This window comes from Scyliorhinus canicula, chromosome 2 (assembly GCF_902713615.1).
Source record: "Scyliorhinus canicula chromosome 2, sScyCan1.1, whole genome shotgun sequence".
NCBI classification, from domain to species: Eukaryota; Metazoa; Chordata; class Chondrichthyes; order Carcharhiniformes; family Scyliorhinidae; genus Scyliorhinus; species Scyliorhinus canicula.
Window position 1 is genome coordinate 207,346,418 of NC_052147.1, and position 22,338 is coordinate 207,368,755.

The following is a 22,338-nucleotide window of genomic DNA, read 5'->3' on the forward strand; positions in this document are numbered from 1 at the left end:
TCTTTCATGGCCTTCTGCTACGTCTAGGTGTGTCCCAGAGATGCACATCAGAGGTGAAGGCAGCCTGCTGCTTTTCGTGCCCTGTAGCATTTTATGCCCTTGGCGGATGTCTTCTGATGGGCATGGAGCCAGAAGACCTCGGCCAACTTACTGGTGTCACTGGCATCACTGTGCCAACCCTATTCTGCCCTTGAGATGCACCAGTCTCAGGCAGGGCAAATTCAGAAGAAGCGGAGACCACCGTTGTCTCCTTGGTAGCAGGCCCTGGGTTGGCCTCCAGCACTTCCTCCTTGACAGTGCCTGTAGGGCCCTGGGTGTCTCCATGGGACAGGAGCAGCTGAAGTGAGCTCCAGAGGTCTCTACGTCATCTGGCTCTGCCAGTCCTGGCGGCTCCCATTGTCTGCACTTTGGTGTCGACACCCTCAGCAATGGGCCTCGGTGACTAGGCCAATGTGTGGAGTGCCTCGCCAATGATCACCTGCATCTGAGACATGTCCCGCATCAACTGGGGCAGGATGCCAAGGCCCTCGGCCATAGTTGTCATAGACTTGAGCCATGCCTTGGGAACCTCCACTCAAGATGCTGACATGGTGCTCCAGGCTTTCCACTCCAGTCACCACCCTAGCAATATTGGCCTCGGTGCTTTGCATTGTCAGCATCATCTCTTGTGCCTGTAGCCTTTGGGATTCCTCCAATCAGCTATGCACTTGCTGGAATGTCGCTGACATCCTCTTCTGAATCTCATGGCCGTGATCTAGCATCTGCGTTAGCTCTGGGAGAACCTTGTCCAGAGGCTAGGCATCTGACTGGGACTCAGCTGAGTCCTGGGATCCACCAGACCTCCAATTGCTGACTCCTTTGGATGTTTCTGCCTCTACCTGATGTGCAACAGCAACCATGTCGTGCTGACCAGATTATGCCCCAGAAGCATGTCAACTAATGTTGCCCACCGAGCTGTGTGGCTCTGCGCAGGTGGAAGGTGGGGTGATAGCTGTGACAGGTCGATGGTAGTCTTCTCGGAGCTCTCCTCCAAGTTGGTCTCTTGGGTGCCGGCGGGGAGAAGAACAACTCCGGATGGCCCAGCATCATCAGATGGAGATCCTGCAAGACAACGGACATGTAGTCAGTGAGACAACTTGGATAACCCGCGAATTCCGGGGCCCGTTTGTCATACGGGGTGAGGACTCAAATTTCTGGTACTCCCTCCTTCACTTTCTCTCTCTCTCTCTCTCTCTCTCTCTCTCTCTCTCTCTCTCTCTCTCTCTCTCTCTCTTTCTCCCCCCCCCCCCCCCCAAAAAAAAGCCCTTTCCCCACTTATTATGGGTTATCTTGTTATCTTCTCCTGCAGGGACAAAGAGAGGGCATTGTGAGCCACGCGCTTAATGGGTTAGGGAAGTCTATAGCAGATGGCATATGCCAGCTCACCTGGAAATGAAGGGGGGGTTGTGCTGGTTGGTGCCAGTGGTTCGGATGTGGAAATGGTGCAAGTTGTCATCCAGTGATTTGGCAGGGGGTGGTTGGGAATTTGAGGGGTGGCAGGCAGAACTGATGCCAGGCGAGAGGTGGTAACTGACCCTTGCAACTCGGTGGAGGTCGTTGGTCTTCTGACATTGTCTGGCCGCCCTCCTGGTCATGCTGCTCATACTGACGGCTACTACCTCCCAGATGGCATTGCTGACCCTGCTGCTCGTCTCCCACCCCACCTCGGAGGAAAGGATGTCCTGTTTCGGTGATGCGAAGCCTGGTCAGGTCGGCATCCCCAAAGCGAGGAGCAGGCCTGTGCACTGCCATGCCTGCGTGTTGATTAGTGATGAGGGAGCGTTTAAAAGCAGCTCCCACTTGTCAGTGGTGAGATGCTGAGGCGTGAATCTGGTGAATCAGACAGTGAGACAGCCAGTAATGGCGAGAAGCACGTGGGGGCTCATTTCCTGAGCTGAGTGGCGTTAAATACAGGCCAAATCTCGCCAATGCGGCCGTTAGGAAACACTCACCAATTGCGCCCAAAATGACACTCCAAAATGTTTCTTTTAAATCGTGCCAGTTAAGTCAGTTATTTGAAAAAAATGAAAATATATTGAATGCTAAAATAACGGTCAGGTGATTATGGAATCATGTCGAGGATTAATGTGTGTATTAGGCATTTACACATAATGGTGATTAGTTGCCACTCTGTAATACTTACCTTTTTATACATGTATTTAACTTGGATATCGAAAATGCAGAATGAAGAGAAAATCTTCACCCTCCCATCACCAATCACACTGAAATAAGTCTTCAGCTCAAGACATCATCCTTCCCGCACTCGAGCATGTTTTCAGCCCCACTGTAATTCCGTGCCTGAATTTCAGTTTTGCATTAAAGTGCACACATGCACAACTGCCTTTTCCATCCAGAGTGCGCACGCACACAACCTTTTCCATCCAAACCATGTGCATTTTCCACCCAGAGCATGTGCACACACTGCAGCCTCCACTGACTGACTGACATGTATTAGTTCATCCTGAATAGCAGGCTGTTCCATGTCTCAGTCTCACTACCCCTACTGATCTGAAATTTTCCTTCCTCCGCACCAATTTGTCTCCCCATTCTTCTCCCCCTTCCACAATCATGTTCCTTGCTCTCCAACATTTTTAGCTCCCCCGTATCATTTCCCCAATTTAAAACCATAATCTGATTGACCCTCAGTCTTCTCTACCCTGTGTCCAACTCTGTGGGACATTCGCTGTTTATTTATGTTTGTAATACATATATATTGTCTTTAGTACTTAGTGTTTTTAACTTTGATTTGCAAGTTCATCAGATGAAAGTACAGAAAGTACCACACTGCAGACAGTTGCCACTGTCCGTGCTGAGGAAATTCCTCCTGTACCAGAGAACAGATTTTTAATGCGAAAGAGCCCTCTCAAGACAGATGAAAAAGAGAAGGAGAAGAAAAAAGAGAGGTTAGTATGACTATATCGGCTTTGGAGCAATTTTCAGTAGATTTTATGATCGTAAAATTAATTCTCATCCACATTTAGGTCTGTGAGAAACTACCTGACATCTGCTGTCATGGACACCCATTCAACAAGCAGATTTCAAATCCATAGAACCATAGAATTTCTAGAGTGCAATGCAAGTGAAATATATGCCGTACTTTTTATTCTACAAAAGGCTGATTTAGTACAGTTTACAATTGGTACTGTAACCAATTGGAAAAACCACTGGACCAGAAATCATACATTGAAATTTCACTTGGCAAGTTCTGAAATTCAATTTAATCAACCTGGCACCAGATAAAAATGGCTGTGAAAACTGCTTAACTTCATATAAACCCAACCGAATCTCGGATGTCCTCCAGGGAAGTGACTTCCCACCTTTACCTGGTCTGGCCGACATGTGACTCCAGTTCCACACTCTGTGGTTAACTCTTATTGTTTTTCGAGCAACTAGATATAGCAAATAAGTGTTTGTTTCATATCTGGAGAATTTTTTGTTCAACAGAATTTCTTTTTTTTTAACGAACGTTTTATTGAGGTATTTTCTTTGGCATTTTAACAGCAACAGAATCAACAATATAAATAACAAGAAAAGTATATACATAGTGCAAATTCCACCACCCTCTCCCGCAGGTCTTGCCATTACTTACCCCTCCTAACCTACGCTAGCCTAACCCCCCCCCCTCTTTCTGCTGATGATTACTTCTCTGCGAGGAAGTCGAAGAATGGTTGCCACCCCCGGGCGAACCCCAGCAGAGACCCTCTCATGGCGAACTTAAATTTGCTCCAGACAGAGGAAGCCAGCCATGTCTGAAAGCCAGGTTTCCGATTTCGGGGGATTTGAGTCCCTCCATGCCTGCAGTATACGCTCCCGGGCTACCAGGGAAGCAAAGGCCAGAACGTCTGCCTCTCTCTCCTCCTGGATTCCCAGGTCCTGTGATACCCCAAAAATCGTCACCTCCGGACTCATTACCACCCTTATGTTCAATACCATGGATATGGTGTCGGCAAACCCCTGCCAAAATCCCCTCAGCTTTGGACATGCCCAGAACATGTGGCATGGTTCGCTTGGCCCACCCCAAAGAATCTACTCATTCAGGTCACTGTCATGTGAGCCCGGTGAACAACCTTAAATTGGATCAGGCTGAGCCTGGCACATTTTGCGGTAGCATTGACCCTTCCTAACGTGTCTGCCCACAGGCCCTCCTCGATCTCTTTCCCCCAGCAGCTCCTCCCACTTTCACTTCAGCTCCTTGGTTTGCATCTCCTCCAAACCCATAGGCTCTATATATGTCTGAGACACTCCCCTCCCCTATCCATCCTCTAGAGACCACCCTGTCCTGAATCCCCCTTAGCGGCAGGAGTGGGAAGGTCGATAGCTGCCTCTGCAAAAAGTCCCGTACCTGTAAATATCAGAGTTAATTTGCTCCAGCCAATGCAAACTTCTCCTCCAGTGCCCTCAAACTCGAAGCTACCTTCCAAGAACAAGACCCCCATCCTCTCTAACCCCTCTCTCTGCCAAATACAGATACCCCCATCCATCCTCTCTGAGGCAAACGTATGATTGTCGCAGATTTGGGACCACGCCAATGCTCCCACATGCCTCTTCCACTGCTCCCTGACTCTCAGGGCCGCCACCACCACTGGACTGGTGGAGTACTACGCCGGCGGGAACGGCAGGGGTGCCATCACCAGTGCCCCAAAACTTGTGCCCTTACACGAAGCCACCTCCATGCGCACCCAAGCTGCCGCCGCCCCACCCCACCCCACCAGCCACCTCCTCACCATGGCTATGTTACCTGTCCAATAGTAATTACTGAAATTTGGCAGCACCAGTGCCCACCATCTCCCCGATTCTGCTCGAGCATTGCCCTCTTCACCCAAGGCTCCCCCCCCACACACACACGCAGCCCACAATAATCTTATTAATCCGCTTAAAAACGGACCACGGGATGAAGATTGGGAGGTACTGGAAAATGAAAAGAAACCTCGGGAGGACCGTCATTTTTACCGACTGCACCCTACCCGTCAGAGACAGCGGGAGCGCGTCCCATCTCCGGAAATCCTCCTTCATCTGGTCTACCAACCAGGCCAGGTTCAATTTGTGTAGCCTGTCCCAATCCTTTGCCACCTGAATACCAAAGTACCTAAAACTGTCCCCTACCACTCTATACGGCAGTTCCCCAAGTCGCCTCTCCTGATCTCTCGCCTGAATCACACACAACTCGCTCTTCCCCATCTTAAGCTTGTACCCCGAAAACCAACCAAATTCCCCTAGGATTCCCATAATTTCCCCCATCCCTTCCATTGGGTCTGAGACATACAGCAGCAAGTCATCTGCATACAACGAGACTCTGTGCTCCAACCCCCCTGAACCAGCTCCTTCAGGCCCTCCGAGTAATTGCCAGAGGCTCCATCGCCAACGCAAACAGCAGTGGGGAGAGGGGACATCCCTGTCTCGCCCCCCCGCCCCCGGTGTAGTCTGAAATATTCCGAAGTCTCCTATTTGTCCGTTCAGCAGAATTTCAAAGAGCATTTCTTAGTTAGTGATCCCTGAAATGAAACAACCGTGACGGAATAGAAGGGCATGGACTATTCAGTTCTGTGTTTACTTGTGATAAAAAGTGACAATACTGTGACAGTATTTAATTATTTGCTCTCCAAGGCGTAAATTATGTCACCTGAAATTTGCACTGATAAAGCACTGTATGAATTTTTATATTTCCAAGCAGTTAATAATTCCAGTGTTCTTCTTGCTGACCTCAGATCTATACCTTCTGTGAACTCATCCAAAACTACTGCAATATCCACTCTGGCACAAAGTTCTACTTGCTCATTATCATTATCCTCAGTGACGTACATTGACTTCCAGTCCCTCAATTTTAAAATTCTCATTTTTGTGTTTGAAAGACTACACAAAATCACTGACCCCCATCTCAATAATTCTGTGAGCTCTACACCAACTATCATGTTGAAAGTGACCATTTTGAACCTGTGAGGTTAAACTAAATTGGAGAATTAACTATTATGCATGCTTTTAGTTTCAGCCATGAGTAAATATTGCTATGGAATAATTGTCTTTATTTTGAACAGTAATGTATCAAATTCTCAAATATCTACATATCAAAGACGACTCTTAGTAACCAGGTCGGGCCGAAAAATTAAAGGAAGAGGACCTCGGGTAAGTAACTGCTTTACATAAAATAATTTTTCGCTTGAAGCTGTTAATGGAAAGAAATTAGAAATTTAATTTCTTATAAGAATCAGGCTTGACTGAGTAAAAACATTCTCAACTCTTAGCCAAGTTCCAGAAGACACTTCAGAACTGGGCTGGAACTTCATCCCAATACAGAATGAGGACACCTTTGGAATCAACTGTTAGACGGAGCCTTTGTCTGTCTGTTGAAGTGGATATGAAAGCTCCCATGGTAATGTTTGAATAAAAGGGGGAGTTCCCTCAGTGTCTTGGTTGATATTTAACGGTCACCATTACTGAACAAATTTGTTTAATTCATTGTGCGACCGTGCTATGTGTAAATTGGCAGCCATGATTTCCCACATTCCAACAGTGATTACGTGCGAGATCTATCTGCCACATTGCACACGAAAAGTGGTGCAGCTGGTAGTTGCCCGTTGATCGCTCTTCTGGGATCAACCCAGCTCGTCATACCTCGCGAGACCTAACACGACCTCATGAGACATCGAGCTGTGAATACCATCCACTGGATGGCATCACTTTCTGGCAAATCTGCATATTAGAGTGAGGCAGCTTTTCTCAATCTCCTATGCATTCCCAAGATTACCCAATTCATGGGATCTACCTTCCTCGCCTTGGAGACCTCGGGTAAATACCTTTCAGTGCTGGTCTCCACAAACAGGGACCAGACTGAACGGCACTCATGGGGATCTCCCAGGTGTTTTGATTTGATTTGATTTATTATTGTCACGTGCATTAGTATACAGTGAAAAGTATTGTTTCTTGCATGCTGTACAAACAATGCATATTGTACATAGGGAAGGAAGGAGAGACTGCAGAATATAATGTTACAGTTATATCAAGGTGTAGAGAAAAGATCAACTTAATACGAGGTGTGTCCATTCAAAAGTCTGATGGCAGTAGGGAAGAAGCTGTTCTCGAGTTGGTTGGTACGTGACCTCAAACTTTGATATCTTTTTCTTGACGGAAGAAGGTGGAAGAGAGTATGTCCGGGGTGCGTGGTGCCCTAATTATGCTGGCTGCCTTTCTGAGGCAGCGGGAATTATAGGTAGAGTCAATGGATGGGAGGCTGGTTTGCGTGATGGACTGGGCTACATTCACGATCTTTTGTAGTTTGCTTTCTGGGCAGGGTGGTACCCTGGCACAGCCAGACTAGCTGTGCCACCTGTGTGCCAGCCTGGCACTGCCAAGGTAAAAATGGCGTCCCGATCTACCTTTTACTGAGGGGTTCTGGCGATTGGAGCTCCTCAATGCAGAAAATGGGACTTAAGTGCGGCCTCGACCGCAAGTTTCCTGATGAGGCCCCCGATCGACCTGAATTGCCATTCGATAGCGTGGTGTTTCACGGCGCCCTACATTTCAAAAGCTAATTCATTGGTTGTAAAATGTTTTGGAACTTTGACATTGTGAATGGTGCCATGTATTATTTTGTGTAGCGATATCGAACACCTTCGAGATCAAGGTCTCGGTCAAGAGATCGATTTAGACGCAGTGAAACTCCACCACACTGGAGACAGGAGATGCAACGAACACAAAGAATGAGGGTTTCAAGTGGAGAACGGTGGATCAAAGGAGACAAGTAAGTGTTGCAAAGCTACTGAAAGTGTTCAGTACTGTCTGTGAATAGGGGATTTTAAATGTCTCATGATTTTTAGGCTCACAGTATTATTGTTAATATAGTAATGTATTAGCTAGTTGATGGACACCTATTAACAAAACATTTCCCATTGAACTGATGAGATTTTGGATTCATTCATTTGTTTTGGACTATTGTTGAACTGTTGGGCACATATTGTCTTCCTTTGCTTTTGGGCAATTATTTTTCTTGTAAATATGTTTATCTTAATTGTTTTAGCAGGACACCACAGTCTGGTTTCATGGTATTTCTGCATTCAGTGTTGACAGATGTACATGGAAAGCAGCCCATATGGGTCAGTGCTAAGTGGGTGCCACACTGTCCCATTTATGATATGTGGAACATTATAAGTTTTACATTACAGAAGATGTGGGTCTGCTTATGGAAACTGCCTCGATTGCCAATGCAAATTAAAGAGATTTGTGGGAGTACTCTTACTGTCGCAAATTATCTGCAAACCAAAACTTAAATTTAACATTAATTGAGACATTCATTGCCCTTTAAAATTTATTTACTTGAAATACAGTTGTGATTCTGAGGATTTCAGTGAAGGTGGTATACTCCATTGTGCATTCAAGGGCCAATCAGTGGGGTCACTGTTGAACAACTTAAAGTTGATGGCTCTGTGTACTAAAACCCCATTATTTTTGGCCACAGGAATAACTGTTACATAAACGCTGCTTAGCCTCTTTTTTTTAAAAACAACTAGATCTGATAAATGAGTGATGACACTGTTGGGGTGAGATTTTCCCAGAAATCGGCATAGGCTGAGAGCAAGTGAGAAAAGTGGTGGGAGGTTTCTCTGCTCGCGACGTATTGTTGACAGCCTCGAATTCACCCGATCCAACATCAACTTAGTAACTTGAAGATCAAGGTGCCATTTTTGTAGGCAGTGCAAAGGAGTTCACCATAGAACACCCTCCCCCCCCCCCCCCCCCCCGCCCCCCTCACACCCACCCTGCACTGCCCTGGGCAGTGCCAGAAGACAGCTCCCGGGCATGATCCATGAGCACTGGACTCACCTGCGCTCCCCTGGGATGATTACTCACCAGGTGCATGCCTAGGGAGACCAGTCGTGATTGACGCTGACGTGGATGGATTTTCTGATAAGGGTGGGGGAGGATGATTCAGGTTTAGAGAGGGCCTGATAATATGTTAATAAACGCAAATGATGCTCCGGTGTTGTTCACTGATGGGGCGAGGGGACACTCATGCCACACACTTAGATCAACGTAAAACGATTTGGCTTGGCGGAGTGGTTAGCACTGCTGCCTCACCGCACCGAGGACCCGGGTTCGATCCTTGTGGACTTGCATATTCGTCCCGTGTCTGCATGGGTCTCGCCCCACAACCCAAAGATGTGCAGGGTAGGTGAATTGACCACTCCAAATTGCCCCTTAATTTGGGCAATTAAATCAGGGGACAACACAGCAGCCAGAACAATGGCAGCACAAATGGCTCTGTTGTTCAGCAGGGGAGGGCAAAGTGCAGCAGAGCGATAGTTATAGGGGACTCTATAGTAAGGAGCACAGATAGGCGCTTCTGTGGAAGTAAAAGAAAATCCAGGATGGTGTGTTGCCTCCCTGATGCCAGGGTCCAGGATGCCTCTGAACGAACTCAGGAGATCCTGAAGGGCCATTGAAGCTAAAGTCCGCTGTAGGGCGCATTTAGAATCATAGAATTTACAGCGCAGAAGAAGACCATTTGGCCCATCAGGTCTACACCGGCCCTTGGAAAGAGCACCCTACTTAAACTCGCGCCTCCACACTATCACCGTAACCCAGTAACCTCTACTAACCTTTTGGAAACTTGTGGGGCAATTTAGCATGGCCCTAACCTGCAGATCTTTGGACTAAGATAGGAATCCAGAGCATCCGGAGGAAACCCACACAGACACGGGGAGAAAGTGCAAACTCCACACAGTCAGGTGGCGCTGGAAATGAACCCAGGACCCTGGAGCTGTGAGGCAGCAGTGCTAACCACCGTGCCACCGTGTTTCTCAGTGGTTGCAGCGTTGAAAAATATCCCAACAGCTATCCAACAGCACTTTGCCATTTCTTCTGGCCGCGGGGAATTTTTCTCCAGCAAGGCCACACTTGGAGAAATTTCCTGTTGACAAGCTTCAGCCCTGATCTTCTTTCTCCCCCGCCCCCCCCAACCTTGGGAAGGACCTCGGAACCACCCCCCTCCCCCACCCCCTCTATTTATAAGGACACCTGAACCCAATCCCTGGCAGTGTCAACAGGGCTCCCTGGCACTGCCAACCTGGCTCCCTGGTAGTGCAATGTGAAATTGAGCAGATCTGACAGAACACATGGATGGAACAGTAGGCTGATTCAACGCAAATTGACAGAAGTAAAAATAAGACGTTTTTTAAATTAAAAGAACTCTACAATTTTCCCAAAGACCCCTGGGGCTGGAATCTCCGATCATTGACGGCGAAATCACGTTCGGCGATTGGCCTAAGAATGTGTTTTTACACTGGAATCTGGGGTGGCACTGTTTTTCTGATGCTCCGCCCCCTCAAAAACGGCATACTCATGGAGTAGGTCATACACTGTCAGGAGTGCCTCAGGACATCACCGGAGGCCCTCCCCCGAAGCTCCGCCCCGATGGCCCGTGTCCCTGATGACGTGGGGCGCGCATCCTCACAACTTTCAGGGACCTCGCGTGACGGCTGCAGATTGTGTCCAGCGCCGCCATAGTCGGGGGGGGGGGGGGGGGGGGCTCTTCCGCTGGCAGGGGGGTCTTCTGGAGGTACTGGTGGGGAGAGGTCCGGGGATGGCGAGGTGGGTTACAGGGGGCAGTTTATGGCAGGCCGGGTCTGAGCGCGGCTGCGCCATGTTGTACGACACTGCCGTGTGCATGTGCGCCCCCGGCCATTCTGTGGCCATATCCACAGGTAAAGCCGGGGTCTTTATGCAGCGCGGCTGCTCGACCCCCCCCCCCCCCCCCCGGGTGGAGGATCGGTGCGGGGCTGGCGCCGACTTTTTGGTCGTAAGACAGACGGATCCTGCGGATATAGCCGCAGAATCGGAGAATCCAGCCCTACTGTTTTCTACCTTTCAGATAGTTTCTTATTTATTTTGAATCTTAGTTCTTATAAATTTGGTCATAATTAATAGTGTTAGGGTGGCGCGTGGTTAGCAGTGGGACTACGATGCTGAGGACCCGGTTTCGAATCCCAGTCCTGGGTCACTCACCGTGTGGAGTTTGCACATTCTCCCTATGTCTGCGTGGTTTCACACCAACATCCCAAAGATGTGCAGGGTAGGTGGATTGGCCATTCTAAATTGCCCCTTAATTGGAAAAAAAAAAGAATTGGGTATTCTAAATTTATTAAAAAGTAAAATAATAATTAATAGTGTTATTTGTGGAATTTTGCCAGATATACAATTTTACAGAGTTTCCCCACAGCCTGCTTAGATTGTCACAAAATTCTTCACAAAAGTCCAGGAAATCAGTCAGGCGTGACATAGAACATAGAACAGTACAGCACAGAACAGGCCCTTCGGCCCTCGATGTTGTGCCGAGCAATGATCACCCTACTCAAACCCACGTATCCACCCTATACCCGTAACCCAACAACCCCCCCTTAACCTTACTTTTTTAGGACACTACGGGCAATTTAGCATGGCCAATCCACCTAACCCGCACATCTTTGGACTGTGGGAGAAAACCGGAGGAAACCCACGCACACACGGGGAGGACGTGCAGACTCCACACAGACAGTGACCCAGCCGGTAATCGAACCTGGGACCCTGGAGCTGTGAAGCATTTATGCTAACCACCATGCTACCGTGCTGCCCCTTCCGACCTTCCCCTTCTAAAACGATATTGGCTTTAGTTTACTCCATTATTGCTGTAAACATAATCAAGTCTACTCTTGATAATCAAGTGTAGCTTTACAGTACTTGCATTATGAAATACTTAAAAGGATACAAATTATAAGCATTTTGAAATTGTTGAGCAAAACCAGAACTGCAAATTATTAGATTTAACTTGCATTGTATTTTTGAGTCCCTTAATTTTTATATGTTTTATTTGAAATGATCCAAATGAGCTTGCTTAGTAAATTGCTGTGCCTAATGATGAACATTTTGAACATGATGAACAATGATGAAGTATTTTCTGAATTTGTTAAAATAAATAATAAATCCCATTTTGTGGTATGGCGAAGAGTTCTGGAGCGTTTGACAAGAAGATGGGAATAGAAGTTTATCTGCAACTCTGTTTTATCCCCTTTTGACATGCATTGGTTTCCTTTGATAACTGTTCATACAAGTTTACTGAATAGAGAGGGTAGCATGGTGGCGCAGTGGTTAGCATTGCTGCCTCACGGCGCTGAGGTCCCAGGTTCGATCCCGGTTCTGGGTCACTGTCTGTTTGGAGTTTGCACATTCTCCCCGTGTTTGCGTGGGTTTTGCCCACAACCCAAAAGATGTACAGGATAGGTGGATTGGCCACGCTAAATTGCCCCTTAACTGGAAAAATGAATTGGGTACTCTAAATTTATAACAAAAAAAAAGAAAAAACTTGACTGAATACATGATGTAACTTGGTCCAAGCTGTACTGTCTTATTTATTTTCCATCACCTGATCTCTCAGGAATTGCTTGTATTTGTCAAATCTTCAAATCGCAGTTGGTAGTACCCAGCTGTAAGTAATCAGAACATTTACTGCTCTCTATTTCTTTCAAAAATGCATTTAGTAGTGATATGTATATAGCAACATCCACGCAGACTAGCCTTTTTTGCCAAAGTCATTATTTTATTCTGGATAGTGTTTCACCCATCTTCACGTTCTTAGATTTTTTAATTGCCAATTCAGGTAATAAAATTAAACTTTGACCAAGAGTCATCCAGACCCGAAGCATTAACTCCCTTTTCTCTTCACAGATGCTGTCAGACCCAATAAGATTGTCCAGTATTTTCTGTTTTTGTTGTTGAATAAAATTAAGCAAATGTTCTTCCGTATGCAGTAAATATTAGGTATCCACTCCAGATTCAGAAGTATTTTTTGTTTAAATAATAAGGGAAAATGTTGGTAATACTGAAGTCTGGCAGCATTTAACACTTCACCGCAGCAGTTCTACTGAAACATTAACTCTGTTTCTGTCTGGATATGAGTATTTCTAGCATTCTCTATTTTTAGTTCGATTTGCCAGCGTATTTTGCTTTAATTATTTTAGTTTGGTGGTTGTAATTTCTTCTTTTTTTTTTTCCCCAACTTTTAAAGGGGTGAAGTGAATGAAAAGCGAGAAAACCAAAATAATAGAAGTCCAGGCAGAGGAAGAGAGCGAATTACTTCAGACTACAAGCCGGACATATTGGATAGTCCAAAAAGGAGCAGAGAGAGAGATAAGAAAATGGAACGAGAGACTGGACGAGGTCATCGATCTCGAAGTAAAGAAAGAGAGCAGAAGAAAACAAACAAAGATGACAAATCTGATAAAAACAAATCTAAAAAGAGAAATAAATCACGGAGTAAAGAAAGAAATCGAAGCCGAAGCAAAGATAGGGAAAAACACACCAAAACCAGAAGCAAGGACAGAGAGCAGAAAACAAACAAAGAAAAGAGGGCAAACTCAAGAAGCAAGGATAGGGAGCATGCAAAAGACAAAGAGAGGGATAAATCTGCAAAATCAAACAAAGAGCAGGGAAAGCGTGAAAAATCTAGAAGCCGAGAACAGAGTAGAAGCAAAGAGAGAGGAAAACGTACAAAGTCAAAATCTAGAACTCGTGATCGAGAAAAGAGCAATAGTAAAGAGACAGAAAAACGGACCAAGTCCAAGTCCAGAAGTAGGGATCGAGAACAGAGTAATGGTAAAGAGTTGGAGAAACGAGCCAAATCAAAATCTAAAAGTAGGGATCGAGAGCAAACTAATGGTAAAGAGTTGCAGAAACAAGCCACATCGAAATCCAGAAGTAGAGATCGAGAGCAGAGTAATGGAAAAGAATGGGAGAAACAAGTCAAGTCTAAATCCAGCACACGTGAACCAGAGCAGAGTAACAGTAAAGAGGGGGAGAAACGAGCCAAGTCAAAATCCAGAAGTAGGGATCGAGAAGAGAGTAACAGCAAAGGGAGGGGTAAAGAGGCCAAATCCAGAAGTAGGGATCGGGATCAGAGTAGCAGCAAAGGAAGGGGTAAAGAGGCAAAATCAAGAAGTAGGGATCGAGAACGGAGTAAAAATAGAGAGAGGAGAAAACGAGCTAGATCGAAATCCAGAAGTAAAGATCGTAAACCGAGTAAAAGCAAGGAGAGAGCAAAACGAGCTAAGTCGAAATCTAAAAGTCGAGAACGAAGTAAAAGCAGAGAGCGAGAAAAAAGGGCCAAATCAAAATCTAGAAGCCGAGATCGAGAACAGAGTAGGGACAAAGATAGAAGGAAAAGGGCCAAATCTAGAAGCAAAGATCGGCAACAGAGTAGAAGCAAAGAAAGAGGAAGGCGAGACAAATCTCGGAGTAAAGATAGGGTAAAAGAGAAAAGTAAAGAAAGAGAAAAACATGCAAATTCAAGAAGCGGAGGCAGGGATCAAAAACGCAAAGACAACTGGGTTAAATCCAGTAGTATTGATGAGGAACAAGGCAAGAGCAAAGATCAAGAAAAAAGAGCAAAATCCAGAAGCAAGGAAAGGGACAGAAGTCGGAGCAAAGAAGGTCATAGGAGCAGAGATAAAGAACAGAAAAAAAGAGGACGATCAAGGAGTCGAGACAAAAGAACCCCTGAAAAAGATAGGTATGATAATTCAAAGAAGGAACAAAAATTTAAAAATTCTGGAGATAATCAAAAGAAGGAGAAAGAGTTAAAAGTTGCTGAAGATCAAAGTTCAAATGGAAAAACAGTGCACAACAGGGAGAATGATAAACTGAAAAGCCATTCTAGGAGCCAGGGTAGGGATCATAGCAGCAGCTCTGAGAGTCTGAAAGAGGATGAGGGCAGGAATAAGAAGGAACAAAGTAGTAGTCCTAGTTTAAAGAGAAAAAGGGAGAGTAGTAAAAGCAAAATGTCGGAAGAAAAGTCTACATCTAGAAGCAAAGTGTGTGAACGTGATGACAAAATTAAGAAGTCAAACAGCAAAATAAAAAATCAGAACCATGACAAAGAGCTGCACTCAAACTGTGATTCAGCTCCTAGTTCAGATGAAGACAGAAGTGAATAAATGTGCTTTATGGACAAGCAATCAATTGCCAATAAATGTTTGTGATTTTTTTTTTCAGAGACATGTTTGGGACGTGTCTTTTAAACCTGAATTTCAGTTGAGTTTGTTTTTTTTTTGACAATCTGCAGCCTGGATTATTTGTACGACTGGACTTTTAATAAATTTGTAAAGTGGTGCAAAAGATGGTTTCATTTAATGTTTTAATTTTTGGAGCATTATGGTTTTTAACTTTATTTTTGACATTTCTGAAACAGACCAATAAATAACTTTTTATTGGAATTTTAATTTAGTGTTTTCAATTAACATTTTTTCTGTTTGGATGGGAATAGTATATCCGAATGGACTGAAAGCTTTGGTAATTGCTACTTTTCCACACAGAAGTGAGTAGTGGGAGATCCTGTGTTAAATGAGATTAGGCAGATTTGACCCAGCTCCCTGTATGTTGAATTCACAGCATAGAACAGGACACAATGCAACATAGTGTTAAATTGGGATTGTACCTCAGAGAGACCATTGGAGTGGTTGGTGTTGGGAGGTGGGGAATACAATGTTGAAACTGATATTCTTCATTCAGTCTACATTGCACATAACTTGGAAGTGATTTATGACACAGTAAAGACTTTTCCTCACCTGGATGAACGCAGAAATTTACTAATTTGTATATTTTTTATTTTCTGCTTGATTGTACATATAAATTAGATTTTCCTTTATCAGGTCAAGGTGTTGCAGGATCTTTTAAAGTTGCTTATTTTAGTTTACCTATGATGTCGTAAATAACGATGCACAAGACAGATACGGTTTCGAGTTTGAATTCTAATAGAGTCCTTGAAATTTTCAGTTTATTTAGGGTCTTACTCGAAGGTTTAGTTTCATGTTTTCCATTTACTTGGTTCAATTTGCATAAATTCAAGAACTATAATTGTTATCAATTCTTTAAACTGGACTAGACTGATAATTACACGAGTTTACGTGACCTAATACAGAATAGTCAGAGTAGAACTGGGGGGCTCCACCAAAATACTACAACATATTCCAGAGTCCTATGGAACTTATTCCTCTCTATAATTGTTTGTATACTCTGTTCATTACAACCACTGAACAAACATGCTTCATAAAACGAAATGTCGCACTATGACATATCCCAAAATTGTATATTTGGGCAAACGTTTCTTACCCTGGTAAAGCTCTTAATCTGGAGAAACAGATGCTGCAGTATCTTCGTCCCTTAGTAATTCTGAATTTTTTGGCAAAATGGAATTTCTTAACATAGCTTCACTAAATATTTTGTCTAAGACTTAGCAAATGTTTCTAGTTGTATACACCAATTGTGCAACCAGGCTTTGATTCCATATTTTTTTCCAGGAGTCTTGATGTTTGGGGCAGACATTTAATATTTTATTTCATATTTTTTCCTTGCAATAGTTGAAAATTGTCTTTCTCAGATTCTGTCTTGAAGGATGGCCTGAATATTTCTGATTTAAATTGGTATGAAAAGATAAGAGTAAAATCTTTTTTTTTCTGAACTCGAAGCAGATTTGTTTCTCTACATAATTAAATTCTGTAGTAAATTTATGGAAGAAGCTGTTTCTTCAACCAATGTATGGTTATTAGTGTATGGCCCTTGTGTTTTTTTTTACAAAGTTCTATCATGCAATAAAATCATATTGCAAACGTTTTATTTGTAAAACGTATAACAAATTCTACCTTTCAATAAAATTATTAAAATCTTCAAACAGTATTTTATAAATGAGAATCATTTATTAGTATATTTAGTGATTATTTAAAGCAGCTGTACTCCATCCTAACCCTATAATTGAAGAATTATTTATGAAGCACAAGTACTATTGATATATGCTATTTATCAGTTACTCGTTCATCTATGGCATTGCTCATTGTTAGTTCAGGATCTGGATTGCCAAAGTTTTAACTGGTGAAGAAAATAAACCGATTGCATAACAGGTACTGTCATTACGGACTAGAGTTTACATTCCAGTTAGTGCCTAATCTAGGTTGTGAGACAGCCTGCTGCAAATGGTGTCTTACTGCTCCTTTTTAGTAAGTTGCCGAGCCTCCAACCTTCCATGTTATACTGCCACTTTTCTACTTTTGTGCATCCAGTTTAAGTGCAGATTTCAATTTTGTGTACTAATTGTTTCCCTATTTTGCTACATTTTTGTGTTGTCTTTATTATATTCTTGTTCCATTTTGCAACAAAGCTGGGAATTCATACTGTGGTAGATTTCCACAAATGTTGGTTGGAGGGGAGATCCCAACTCTCCTTATCCATTGCCAATTCTGAAATCAGCGAGATTAAATGTTGTGCCAACTTAGATCAGGGATCTTTTTAGGTTTACATAGTTCAAAACCACATTACACTTGCACAGATTGTAATCAGTCTGGTCTTTCTAGAGGCAATGTTCCATATAGCAACATTGTTAGAAGCCCCAGTTTTTGGAGAAAATAAGTATTTTAATTGTACTCAATAATACTAATTCACAATAATGTTGACCAATTTATTAGCAGCTTTCTACCTGTGGCTAATTGAGAATCCAGGTGTGATTTTTAAGACATAAATAAAAAATAAGTAAGAGATTCTGTCATTCAGCATATGATGCTTATGTTTGTAAGTAAACTGTTAAGTTTACACTAAATTGACAAGTATCTCCACTTCAAGCAAGTGGGGTCAAACAAGAGGAAAGGAGGGGAGCCATTTGATCCCGTCTGATCCTTCTGTTTTACAGATGCAGACAGCTGACTTGGTTCTTCTGTGGATGGTAGGGCTGAATTATGTTAAGAATTGTAACAGCAATTTGAGGGCTGCACGTCCATGATCAAACTCCTAGACAAATGGAAAATTGGAAGTACGGCACCATCTGGATTCCGAGAAGTAATTAAAAAACTTCAATACAGGTTTTCTTGCGGTTTGCGGTGATAGGCTACTCATTTGAAGCTAGTCCCTTCCTAGAATGGAATTTGTTTTTTAAATTTAGAGTAGCCAATTATTTTTCTTTTCCAATTAAGGGGCAATTGAGCATGGCCAATCCACCTAACCCGCACATCTTTGGGTTGTGAGGGTGAAACCCACGCAGACATAGGGAGAATGTGCAAACTCCATACAGACCATGACCCAGGACTGGGATTCGAACCCGGGTCCTCAGCGCAGCACCACATGCCGCCCTCCTAGAATGGAATTAAGCAATGTGGGACAGTTTTGAAGAGTTTAACGAGTATAGTTAGGCATTTTGAAATTAAAATCCATACAAAAGCTAGGAAATCTGAAATCCTACAACCTAAGTTGGATCAGCACAATGCAGAGCAATGCCAGCAGCCCGGGTTCAATTTCCGTACCGGCCTCCACGAACAGGCGCCGGAATGTGGTGACTAGGGGCTTTTCACAGTAACTTCATTGAAACCTACTCGTGACAGGTGATTATTATTACTTGTGGCCAACCATTTTGAAATTGAATTTGAAGAACTGGAGATAGGCATGGAATCTGAAACAGACAGACTAGCATTAGCAAAGATACAACTGGAATAGCAGAAGTTTGAGAAAGAAAAAAAGAAGAATGAGAAGAAAGGAAAAGAGAAAGAAAAGGAAAGAGGAGACAGAAAGACGAGAACAAAGTGAGGAGAGAGAATTCCAGGAAAGGATAAAAGAAAGCTTTCCAGAAGGAGAAACAAGAGGAGTTAAGGCAGCTCAATCCAAGGTACTGCTAGTGGGGGAAATTCTTCGCAAAGGCCCAGTGCTGAGCTCCTAAAATTCACCTAATTGATTCCAATGTTTGAAGGAGATGTGGAAATTTTTTTCATATTGAAAAGCTTGCAAAACAGCAGAAGTGGCCAGTGGAGGGTTGTTCGCTGCTACCGCAAAGCAAATTAACAGGAAAGGTCCATGAGGTCTATTCCCTATTGCTGATGACGTTTGTCAAATTATTAGATGACCAAAGGTGCAATCCTACATACCATCTAAAATCCTGAACTGTCCGAAAACGGCCCAAACAAATTTACATTGGGTTTGAAATCCAACTAGTGGGTATGGACATTTAAAATAGAGTCCACTAGTGAAAACCTCAGAAATGTGATTCTCCTCGAGGAGTTTAACAACCCACTTCCACTTTCAGTAAATATCCATGAAGAGAAACAGAGTTTCCAAAGCCAGACATGCAGCCCTTATAACAGATGACTGAGTTAACACACAGACTTCCTAACTCAAAATAAACTGGGATCTAAAATTCTTACAGGCTAGGGAGAGATAAAGGTAAGTAAGATGATAAGTAGATGAAGCCAAAACAAATCAATCCCAACTTTTAAAAGGAGCCAAGATGATAAACCAATAGAAGCTTGCCCCATGCGGTCAGCCTGGCCACCTGAGAAAGAACTGTTGACATGCCAAAAGACCCACAGCAAGTGCTGCAACCACAAAAGTGTCCATTTTAATTCATTTACAGGCGTCGCTGGTTGGCCAGCATTTATTGCCCATCCCTGGTTGCCCTTCAGAAGGTGGTGGTGAGCTGCCTTCTTGAACTGCTGCAGTCCTTAAGGTGTAGGTACACCCACTGTGCTGTTAGGGTGGGAATCCTTCTAGATGGTAGTGGTCATGGGTTTGGAAGGTGCTGTCGATGGAACCTTGGTGAGTTAATGCATTGCATCTTAGATGGTACACGGCTGCCGCTGTTTGTCGGTGGTGGAGGGTTTGAATGTTTGTGGAAGGAGGACAATACTCCTTTGTTCTGGTTGGTGTCAAGTTTCTTGTGTTGTTTGAGCTGTACCCGTGCCTTGTAGATGGTGGACAGGCTTTGGGGGATCAGGAGGTGAGTTACTCGCCGTAGGATTCCGAGCCTTTTGACTTGCCTGGTAGCCACAGTATTAATATGGCTAGTCCAGTTCAGTTTATGATCAGTGGTAATACCCAGAATGTTGATTGTGGGGGTTTCAGTGATGGTAATGCCATTGAATGTCATAAGCCTGTGTTCAATTGTGACTGAAGGCCAGGATACCTACCAGGATTTTGGATTTAAAGGAAAATAACCCATAGTTCTAAAGAACCAGAAGAAAGGATCAGAATTTGCTGAGATACTGGTTGTTTGCAAACTGCTTGTGGCAAGAATTGTCAAGTTTCCACCCAAAAGCAGAGTGAATACAAGTATGTGAGTTAAAGGACTCACCGGAGAGTGTGTAGATCTTGCTTTAATGAAAATTTGCCTGCAAGGGTTAGTAATATCTGCAAAATTCACCTGCAAGGGTTTAGAGTTGTGAACACTGCCCAGTCCATCACACGAACCCACCTCCCATCCATTGACTCTGTATATACCTCCTGCTGCCTTCGGAAGGTGGGCAGCATAATCAAAGACCCCCCCCCCCCAAATCTGGCTTACTCCCACCTTCCGTAGGGCAGGAGATACAAAAGTCTGAGAACACGCACTAACAGATTCAAAAACAGCTTCTTCCCCAGTGTTACCAGACTCCTAAGTGACCCTCTGATCTGATCTCTTCTCACTAAGTAGTACTACACACCTGTATGCTTCACCCGATGTCTATGTATTTACTGTAGGCAGAACAATACTTTTCACTGCACCTCGGTACATATAATAAACAAATCCAATCCAATCTAATAATGGGTGTGATCCAAAACTGGCCCTTGCATGGGGTGGACATTTTATTAGGAATGATTTAGCTGGTTGGAATGTAGTACCCCCAAAGAGTTAAGGGCAGTCTTTGGAGGCTAGTTCGGATGAGGAAAAACAACAACATTTTCCCCAGTTGCAGAGGGCTGAGGAAGGGTCAACGGTAATACGAGGGGATATAGTCCATAGGAATTCAGGAGGCTAAAGGAAAGCCAACAGAATTAAAAGGGGCAGTATTAGAGTCTGCAGCATTAAAAAGTCCAGAATAGAGCCTGTACAATTTAAAGTAGACTAGGCAGGGCCAGATGGAGGCCAAAATGCTGGAACCTAAGCAGCAGAAGTTGAAAGAAGTTTACCCGAGGTGTGGTTATCACCAATCTTCTCCCATTCAAATAGGGACCCAAGGAAGTTTCCAAGCAGACAAACCGAATGTGAGGGAGGCTTAGATGAGGTGTCATAGAGGAGTACAGCAGGAGCTGGACAGCCACCTGAGGGAAATGTGTCCCAGAGGATTGGGGGAAAATGATTTCCTGCGGTGCAAGTAAAATCAAAGGTAACGCCCTAAAATGAACACCACTCATGGAATCCACAAGGGAAATACCATCTGTGGAATTACCCACTGGTGAGTCAAATGGTGATGTTAAAATTGCAAATCTCACCAAACCTAGCAGTTCAGCTTCAGAACCCATTGAAGATGACGTGCAGGAGGCCAATACAGTTTCTTAAATATTTTTATTGAAAATTTTTCATTGTAACTAAATAACTTGTAACTTGAAGCATCTATTTTATATTATATAATGTAAAAAGAGCACGATCAAAAATACATCCAGTCGTAATCCCCCCCCCCCCCCCCCCCCCACATGAAATTAAAACCCCCTTAACAACTGATGGTGGGTAACTCTTTCAAAACAAAAAGGAAACGAGGACTTCTGGTGACGGGGATGTGTTGAGTAGTCACACATCGAGTGGCTCTCCTCCAGACCACAGTACATAAGAACATAAAAACTAGGAGCAGGAGTAGGCCATCTGGCCCCTCGAGCCTGTTCTGCCATTCAATGAGATCATGGCTGATCTTTTGTGGACTCAGCTTGTGGACACTTTTGGCCAAATTTAGACTTATTCAACTCCAAAATAAAAAAGGCAGAGAGAAAGAGCAGCAAGCAGAAAAAGAGCCAGCAAGCAATAGCTCAAGATGCTGCACAGAAGCCAGAAACGGTGACAAAGGGCAGGAGCAGCGAGCAAGTCAGCGGAGCCACAAGGCGAGGGATCCCTGGGAGAGGGAGACCACCGACCCGGCCAGAGGGCCCCCCGCACCTGGAGAGGGCTGGAAGACATTCCTAACCAAGGAGTTGACCGCGATGAAGGAAGAGATCAAAATGGAGATTCGAATGACGGAGGCACCGGTTGCTCACCAGATGAGAAAGCAGGCAGCTACAAGGGAAATAGCACCAGTGAAAGGCAGCAGAGGTGGACTAGTAGCCGAACCAAAAAAGGTCAACAAAACGTTCAAGGCCTTCTATCAGGATCTGTACACCTGTGAACCCCCGACGGGGACTCGGTGATGAAACAGTTCCTTTACGGACTAGACATGCCAGTTGTAGGGGATGACAGATGGGGGGAACTGGAAGCACCAATAGGACTGGGAGAGATCATGGAGAGCATCAACTCCATGCAGGCGGGGACTGCACCGGGTTCCTGGGAGACTGTTACAAAGAATTTGC

At 44.2% G+C, this 22,338-nt stretch overlaps 1 protein-coding gene across 5 annotated transcripts in view; it reads left to right on the forward strand.

Annotated features, from left to right (window-relative positions):
* Positions 1-16,726, forward strand: part of ppig (peptidylprolyl isomerase G (cyclophilin G)) — a 106,591-nt gene extending 89,865 nt beyond the window's left edge. For all 5 annotated transcript variants that reach the window (XM_038789434.1, XM_038789437.1, XM_038789438.1 and 2 more), the window contains 4 exons: positions 2,793-2,942; positions 6,072-6,159; positions 7,632-7,774; positions 13,070-16,726. In XM_038789434.1, coding sequence (XP_038645362.1) covers positions 2,793-2,942; positions 6,072-6,159; positions 7,632-7,774; positions 13,070-14,993 — 2,305 coding nt within the window. In that variant the 3' untranslated portion in view covers positions 14,994-16,726. The remainder of the gene's footprint in view (positions 1-2,792; positions 2,943-6,071; positions 6,160-7,631; positions 7,775-13,069) is intronic.
* The last annotated feature ends 5,612 nt before the right edge of the window (positions 16,727-22,338 follow it).